We start from the raw sequence: 8,625 nt of genomic DNA on the forward strand, positions 1-8,625 counted from the left end.
ATGAGCTTGGGATAGCAGCAGTGGCGACCACCTTGGTGACCACGAGACAACAGTTGCGGCGGCGGTCCTAGTGTCGTGAATCGGACGGAAGGAGCACAGGATCGTGAAGGAAACACACCGGCTACGGCTGCGTCTGCACGGGTGCAGTAGGGGACAGCGGCGTTCTCGGAAGGAAAGGCACCTCGTCACAAAGCTGTCTCCGCGCGAAGACAGCGAATTGTGGATGTGAACCAGAGAGGGGCTGTGTAGGCTACGCGACGGCCATTAGAATGAATTTATGGTGGGATTGGGAGTAACCGTAGTAGTATGAATGTGTTTAGATATTAATCCTAATTTTCAAATTTTAAAATCTGATAATAATTAATTAATTAAGAATTTGAATTTTAAAATGGACTTTGCTAGGTTTGTGAATAATATGAATAATGGGCTTTAAAATTGGTCCAATAAAGTAAAAATGCACTACATTCTTAAATTATCCACCTAAATCTTAATATTAGGATAATCATCTGTATACCTAGTGAATTGAACATCCGATATATTAATTATTTACATTGTTTAGAATTTTCATTGTCTACCTATACATTTTTCTTTTAAAATTAGTTTTACCTTCCTTTTTTAATCTGTTGTTCGCGTTGTTTACTATATGCAGTTTTACCTTCCTTTTTTAATCTGTTGTTCGCGTTGTTTACTGTATGCGTATGCGTTGTTTCCCTATACTTCCTCATATCCTATTATTAATCATTCATTTCATTAGAAAACATTACGACCGATGAGGATTAGTTTATGACTATCTCCATGTTGAGTAGTAGTTACAACACTTGGATAAAATATATTATTTTTATCCAAGATTATGTGCCACTGTATATATTTAAGGTTCCCATTGTCGGGTTACATTTGTTCTTGATTCGAATATTTCAAGACTTTTTTTTTTCAGTAGGTACAAAATAAAATAAATTATCTGTAAGAGAATATGCCCTAGGTCAAATCATTTGTAAGGACAAATCAATAAGAAGAAACTTGAAAATTTGATGCTACTAAATACCGGAAATTTTTTTGGTGAGGAATAAAGTCAGGTAAAAAGTAAAGATTGTAACTAAATATTTGAGGAGAGTGTGCAATGCACATGATATCTTGGCAAATGATTCGATGGTCACAGAACGTTTGAACCATTAAATGGTTCCAGAACACAAATATATTTTTTAAGTTTTTTTAATAACTGTTAAATAGTTTTTTTTTAATTTTAATTACAAATTAACTCCATATATTTTATTTAATCATAAAAATTATTTTTTATTTTATAAATTATTATTTTATCATTAATCTATTATGTTTATTAACAATCAAAAACAAAAACAATAACGAATTAGATCTTCCATTGATTGTAATAAACTTTTTGGTTATTCCAATCGATTAAAAGATTATATTTGATCCGTGACGTTCGTCCAGGATTGTGAAATCGTGTTTCTTTGAAAATCAATCGATTGGATTATCAAAACAATCGATTGAATTTCAGGTTTCCCATAACTCAATCGATTGGACTACAGGTTGTTATCACAAAACAATAGATTGAAAATTGCAAGACAGCATGGTTTTCGCAAAAATCAATCGATTGGTCATATTACACAATCAATTGCACGATGATTAAAATGTGGGTTTTTAATAATTCAATCGATTGCTTATACTACCCAATTGATTGAATGCTTTAAAACAACCTGAGGTCTCACAATTCAATCGATTGGTTGTGTTACCCAATCGATTGAAGTCATCAAAACAACATGGATTTGCCGAATTCAATCGATTGGTTGTGCTATCCAGTAAATGGTACATATGGTACATAAAAGACATATAAAATTGATTAACCATCACTTACAATTCCTAGGCACAAAAGTCACAAGTCTATTCAAATATATTCATTTATCCAAAAGAGAGAATGCATAACCAATTACCCTAAAGAAGAGTCCCATTCATTTATGCAGTCAATCACATTTACATGCTCAAGTGAATAAGCTCAAGAAGACAATGTTATAAGAATGCAAAATTGATATCACAATTCTAAGATCTGAATATAGCTAAAACTAAAAGACGGATGAGACGCAATTCTTAGGGGATTAGGATCAGCCTCAATTCTTTCCATTAATATCAAGTTCTAGATATACAATTGCAAGATCTAGAAGTATGATTTGCGTAAATTATAATTTGAAGAAATGAGATTTCTTCAAATGAATATGAAAGAGTATCTAAATCAAAATAAAACCTTAAAAATTGAAGATAGAATTTTAAAGATAAGATAGATGAATAATAAGATAATAATTTATAAAAACGATAACAAAATTGAAATAGGCGTAGTACACACTTCAATCGATTGGGCAGCAAATCCATATTGTTTTGATGAATTCAATCGATTGGTTAACACAACCAATCGATTGAATTGTGAGACCTCAGGTTGTTTTGAAGCATTCAATCGATTGGGTAGTATAAACAATCGATTAAATTATAAAAAACCCACATTTTAGTCATCGTTCAATCGATTGGATAATATGACCAATCGATTGATTTTTGCGAAAACCATGCTGCCTTGCAATTTTCAATCGATTGTTTTGTGATAACAACCTGTAGTCCAATCGATTGAGTTATGGGAAACCTGAAATTCAATCGATTGTTTTGATAATCCAATCGATTGATTTTCAAAGAAACACGATTTCACCGTCCTGGACGAACGTTACGGATCAAATATAATCTAAGTTTATTACGATCAATAGAAGATTTAATTCGTTATTGTTTTTGTTTTTGATTGTTAATAAACATAATAGATTAATAATAAAATAATAATTTATAAAATAAAAAATAATTTTTATGATTAAATAAAATATATGAGGTTAATTTGTAATTAAAATTAGAAAATGACTATTTAGCAGTTATTAAAAAAACTTAAAAAACATGTTTTGTTCTAGGACCATTTAATGGTCCAAACGTTCTGGGACCATCAAATCCGGTGCCTGATATCTTTATTTCAAAAGGGAAAACGTGTCCCAAAAACATTAAATACCAAAGGTGCAGGGCTATATATATCTATATCAGTATAAGCACTGATGCAACTTAACTAAACATCTTTCCAAGAAGAAAGTGGTGGAGTATCAGAGTTCTTCCATGTAGTTATATCACTTGCGTATCTATCACCCTTGACAGCATCCGCAGCAGCGAAGGACTCGAGTTCTGTCATTTCTTGCGGTGTAAGTTTCACAGACAAAGCACCAATGTTTTGGTTAAGATTGTCAATCTTGGTGGTTCCAGGAATGGGACACACATCATTTCCTTGGTGGTGAACCCATGCTAATGCAAGCTGCGACGGGGTGCATCCCTTCTTAGCTGCCATTTCATTAACCCTCTCAAATATAGTCTTGTTCTTCTCTAGGTTCTCAGGTTGGAATCTAGGCATATACTGCAGTAGAACACATAAGATAAGATTGATATGTAGGCACCAATGTAACCTTCTTATAACATGCAATATCAAGCTGTTTTGAGGAGGAAAAAGTAGAATCATAAACAAAATAGTTTTTACTATAATTAAATTGAATGCAGCACCATACACAAAGCTTAATCAAGGTAATTTACTGATTTATTTATCCATGGTGAATTGGTGATTGAGAAAACTGTATTCTGTTTAATGTCCTTGGTACTGGTTAAGCAATCCTATAACATCAGATTCAATCGATTATTTGCATTCAACTTTGAGTGACTATCTCTAGGTACAGAAACTAACAAGGATACTGAATTATGAAAATGCAAAAGTAATTAAAGCTATGGATTTATTTTACACAAACCTTTCTGAAGTCATTCTCAGACAAATTCTCAATCAATTTTGTTCCTGATGAAAGGAATCCTCTCCCAAGAGGACTATATGCCACAATTCCAATTCCAAGTTCCCTGGCAAGGAAAATATTTAGAACTTGCGAAAGGCTAGACTCAATATGATTATGATATATTAGAATTTCGAGTTAGAGAAGAAAAACTTAACATAAAGTCTTTACATTAAATCACACACCTGCAAGTTGGAACTATCTCTTCCTCAACATCTCTTGACCAAAGAGACCACTCCAACTGCACTGCTGTTATGGGATGAACAGCATGCGCTCTTCGGATTGTTGAAGCTGACGCCTCAGATAAACCAATGTATTTTATTTTTCCCTCCTCAACAAGCTTCTTAAGCTCCCCAATCTTAATTTGAAATTAAGAAAACAAAAGGAAAACATTTGAACTCACCAAACATGTACTATCATATATGTAACCAAATAGTCAAATTTCATTACTTTATCCTCTTTAACATTAACAATGATAGTGAAACTTGAAAGCAGAGAATTTTATGACAACAAATACATAGTATATTCTAATTTCTAAAGAACAATTGAGGTTCTCATATACAAAGTAGCACAGAGAAAGATTCAAACCGTGACTTCAATTGGAACACGAGTATCGATTCGATGTTGGTAATAGAGATCAATGCAATCAATGTCAAGCCTCTTCAAGCTTCCCTCACAAGCAGCTCTCACATATGATGGATCTCCACGGATCTCAACTTTAAAACCATCAGACATGCTGATTCCAAACTTGGTTGCCAATTCAACCTTCTCTCTCACCCCTCCCTTCAAAGCCTGTATAAAATTCCAAAGATCAAGTCTAGTGTGTATATTCAACCCTAATTTCTCTAATTCAGACCATGGATTAATACACCATAAAGAATCGAAGAATCAAAAGAAAACCAAAAAGGGTAGCTGAATCAAAGCTCAAGTTGGAACCTTTCCAAGTAGAATCTCGTTGGTGTGAGGACCATATACATCAGAGGTATCAAGGAATGTAACACCACTTTGTGCAGCATAGTGAATGAGAGAAATCATGTCAGGTTCTGGCTTTGGAGGTCCATAGAAAGCAGACATTCCCATGCATCCAAGTCCTTGCTGAGACACCTCCAAGCCCTGTGACCCCAGCTTCATTCTTCCAACTTTGGCCATGGCTGTGGTGTGATGCTGTGCTTCCAAAGAGTGATGAAGAATGTGTCTGTCTATTTGGATTCCCTGAACTGAAAGAATGCTCTAATTCTATGTCTTACTCATATAAACTACTTGTGATTGTAATTTAATCTTTATATAACAGTTGTCTCCGTTTATTGGCACTTCGCATAGAACTTTGGATAAAATTATACTTCTTCTGACTTGTAACCATCGAACTCTAGACCCACTTCGATATTTTCAGGGTAGCGACAGTGGGAAGTGGACCCCACTTTGATATTTTCTTAGTAGCATTGTAAAAGTTACTTTACACTTAGGATAATAGGACAAAGGACATGCTTGATTAGGGAAAAAAAAATACATCATTTTTATAGTTGAATTTTTAGGTATAAATAATGTTTTGTGGTTGCAGAATACACTTGTCTGGTTTTGGTATTTATATTTTATAAGTTTTTTTGCTTCAAAACATTTAAAAGTTGTATATTTGGTCTTAGTTATTTAAAAGGTTAAATGCTGACGCAACAAATTAAATGTTGCATACTTTGTTTTGTTAGACATGCATATGTACACACCTGAAGTTTTCTGCAATGTAGTTGGTTCAAATCAATAGCAAGAAACTTAGAAAGGTGAATGCAATCAAATTCCTTCGAAAAAAACAAGGGATGTTCCTTATCTGATATTAAGAATAACAAACCAATAACAAATAGCAAAGAGTTCAATAATATATAATAGTGTAAGTAATGCACTTAAATCTAAACAGGTTTCCAAGAAGAAAGTGGTGGAGTGTTAGCTTTCTTCCATGTAGTTATATTCTCCGGATATCTGTCACCCTTCACAGCATCCGTGGCAGCGAAGGACTCGAGTTCTGTCATTTCTTGTGGCGTAAGTTTCACAGACAAGGCAGCAATGTTTTGATTAAAGTTCTCAACTTTAGTGGTTCCAGGAATGGGGCACACATCATTTCCTTGGTGGTGAACCCATGCCAATGCAAGCTGAGATGGAGTGCATCCCTTCTTTGCCGCCATTTCATTGACCCTCTCGAATATAGTCTTGTTCTGCTCCAGGTTTTCTGGTTGGAATCTAGGCATAAACTGCAACAAGAACACAAGAATATGTCAGGTATCATTGATGGATATTTGAAAATTTTCCAAGGCAATATTCCAAACTATACTAATTTAGGCCATGGTGAATAAGAAATTTAATTCTTATTGATGTTTTTCAGTTAATGCAGATAAATACAGAAAATATCAATGAATTGTGCAAATAATATTAATAGGTATTGGTGAAGAAAACCAAGGTTAGAAGATGTGAATGTCACTCTCTCTAGGTACATACATAAGCAGAATCATGATAATTATGATTATAGAAATGCATATGTTAATTAACATGAATTTCTGTAATAGCAAGTATTGACAAACCTTTCGGTAGTCATCCTGAGACAAATTATCAAGCAACTTTGATCCGTTTGTAAAGAATCCGCGGCCAAGAGGACTATATGCAACAATTCCAATACCAAGTTCTCTGAGATGGAACAATTTTAGAAGCCATGAATTCAAACATTGTATCATGATGGTTTAGTCCTAGAAAGAGAATTGCTTGTTGACAAAAAACAAAATGAAATAATGGGATGGGATGAACACACCTGCATGTTGGAACTATTTCTTCCTCCACATCTCTTGACCAAAGAGACCATTCAATTTGAACAGCTGTGATGGGATGAACAGCATGTGCTCTTCTGATTGTTGAAGCTGAAGCCTCAGACAAACCAATGTATTTTACTTTTCCCTCCTCAACAAGTTTCTTAAGCTCTCCAATCTTAATGAAAATCACAAAGGAAAAAGAGTCAAGTCATTAGAGTATATACATGTATTTAACTTTTCATTAGAGTGAAAAACTAGTCTATAATCTATCTCTATTTTCATTGTTTCAATAACCTCAAAGAAGCAAAAGCCAAATCAAAGAGAAAATCCAAACCGTGACTTCAATTGGAACTTTAGTATCAATTTGATGTTGGTAATAGAGATCAATGCAATCAATATCAAGTCTCTTCAAGCTTCCTTCACAAGCAGCTCTGACGTATGCCGGATCGCCACGGCTACTGAATTTTCCATCATCAGAAAAGATTACTCCAAACTTGGTTGCAATTTCAGATTTCTCCCTCATCCCTCCCTTCAAAGCCTGTCTCCATGTATGTCACCAACTTAGTCATAGGATCATATGCATGCTCAAAGCAAAGCAAAACTTTTAACTAAATCAAAGACACATGATAAATAAAAAAAATACAAGCCAGACATCTCAAAATCATTCTAGAGAAGGAAACACATGATAAATGTTCATATCATATTAAGAAGTTAGTGGATCTAATTCAACTCCAAAAACTAGCTCATGATATTCAATTTTCTCTACTTTGTTTAATAGATGTCTGCTTTTATAGCTCAAACCAAAGATTTTTCATATCAGGAAAAGAGAATCAAAAGAAAAACCAAAAAGGGTAGGTGAATCAAAGTTCAAGTAGGAACCTTTCCAATAAGCATTTCATTGGTGTGAGGACCATAGAAATCAGAGGTGTCAAGGAATGTGACACCACTATGAATAGCATGGTGAATGAGAGCAATCATGTCAGGTTCTGGCTTTGGGGGTCCATAGAATGCAGACATTCCCATGCAACCAAGTCCTTGTTGAGACACCTCTAAGCCCTGTGACCCCAGCTTCATTCTTCCAACTTTAGCCATTGATCTGTTGTGATTGTGTGCTTCCAACTATGTTGCTGTCATATAAATAGGCTTAAGATTGTGAAACTGTTAAAGGATAAAATAAGATGAAAGTTGGTGACCGTTTCCTTGTTTGGTAAAAATGGTATATGTAAAATAAAATGAATGTCTTTCACTTCTGCTTTCCTTATTTGAAAGTTGTTTCTATATGGTTGTTTAATTCTACTGCTGACTTGTTCTAGTGTTCTACTGCTGAAGAAAATTGACAACTTGAATTTCAAAGAGTTGGTAACTTCCTGTAAAAATTTGATACTCAAAATATTATTTTATTGTCTTCACTCTTTATCATCTCTTTATAGTGGGGCAAGTGGATTGAACACTCCAATTTTTCAGCACCAAATAGTACTCCTGTTTGGGAAATGATATTTAAATCCTATTTTCATTTTCTTTCTTCTATTTCCATTGCTGCTTCTTCTTTCTTCTTATATTTTGTGCTTCATAGTTTATACGGTTGTTAACTCCTCATCATATTGAAATCAACAACAATCACTTTGGACAGGAGAACTTGTGAGCCTTTGACAGTAACATTAATCAAAGAGTGCATTGATCTTTATTTTTTGGTGATGTGTTTGATATTTATTTAAAACTAAATTATATTTTTCTGGTAGAGTAATCAAAAGATGAACTTCACCTTCTCTCAAATGTTAATAGGACCGTTCACTTAAAAATTTGCACTTTGACAGTTGAATACATGATCTGAAGAGAGCACCATACATGGAGCAACTTCTATTACTTAAAAATATATTGTTCAGATATTTCAGAAAAATTACAAATCCACATATCATTTGGTTGTGAAAATTCACTCCCAAATTAGTCAAAGATTATTATAATATGCAACTAAATAGTGCTAA

General features: G+C 33.9%; 2 protein-coding genes across 2 annotated transcripts; both read right to left on the bottom strand.

The window, feature by feature from the left end:
• Positions 1–2,918: 2,918 nt before the first annotated feature.
• Positions 2,919–5,224, bottom strand: LOC148569567 (putative aldo-keto reductase 2). Its single transcript, XM_088483976.1, has 5 exons — positions 4,794–5,224; positions 4,446–4,649; positions 4,043–4,215; positions 3,822–3,924; positions 2,919–3,439 (listed from the first exon to the last, which is right to left on the bottom strand). The coding sequence occupies exons 1-5, from the start codon at positions 5,004–5,006 to the stop codon at positions 3,101–3,103; spliced, it is 1,032 nt and encodes a 343-aa protein (XP_088340102.1). The 5' UTR covers positions 5,007–5,224; the 3' UTR covers positions 2,919–3,100.
• A 394-nt stretch (positions 5,225–5,618) lies between these two features.
• LOC107635600 (putative aldo-keto reductase 2) lies at positions 5,619–7,748 on the bottom strand. The gene is made up of 5 exons (XM_016339117.3): positions 7,523–7,748; positions 6,978–7,181; positions 6,646–6,818; positions 6,422–6,524; positions 5,619–6,094 (listed from the first exon to the last, which is right to left on the bottom strand). Exons 1-5 carry the CDS (start codon positions 7,733–7,735, stop codon positions 5,756–5,758), a joined length of 1,032 nt encoding a protein of 343 aa, XP_016194603.1. The 5' UTR covers positions 7,736–7,748; the 3' UTR covers positions 5,619–5,755.
• Positions 7,749–8,625: the final 877 nt, after the last annotated feature.

This window comes from Arachis ipaensis, chromosome B4 (genome assembly GCF_059453495.1).
Source record: "Arachis ipaensis isolate K30076 ecotype BB chromosome B4, ASM5945349v1, whole genome shotgun sequence".
NCBI classification, from domain to species: Eukaryota; Viridiplantae; Streptophyta; class Magnoliopsida; order Fabales; family Fabaceae; genus Arachis; species Arachis ipaensis.

Excerpts from the sequence above, each read along its gene's own strand:
- LOC148569567 (XM_088483976.1), bottom strand. The coding sequence starts at position 5,006 with ATGGCCAAAGTTGGAAGAATGAAGCTGGGGTCACAGGGCTTGGAGGTG. Across the intron at positions 4,650-4,793 it reads ACGAGATTCTACTTGGAAAG|GCTTTGAAGGGAGGGGTGAG; the intron begins GTTCCAACTTGA and ends AATTTTATACAG. Across the intron at positions 4,216-4,445 it reads GTGTTCCAATTGAAGTCACG|ATTGGGGAGCTTAAGAAGCT; the intron begins GTTTGAATCTTT and ends TTTCAAATTAAG.
- LOC107635600 (XM_016339117.3), bottom strand. The coding sequence starts at position 7,735 with ATGGCTAAAGTTGGAAGAATGAAGCTGGGGTCACAGGGCTTAGAGGTG. Across the intron at positions 6,819-6,977 it reads AAGTTCCAATTGAAGTCACG|ATTGGAGAGCTTAAGAAACT; the intron begins GTTTGGATTTTC and ends ATTTTCATTAAG. Across the intron at positions 6,525-6,645 it reads GAAATAGTTCCAACATGCAG|AGAACTTGGTATTGGAATTG; the intron begins GTGTGTTCATCC and ends GTTCCATCTCAG.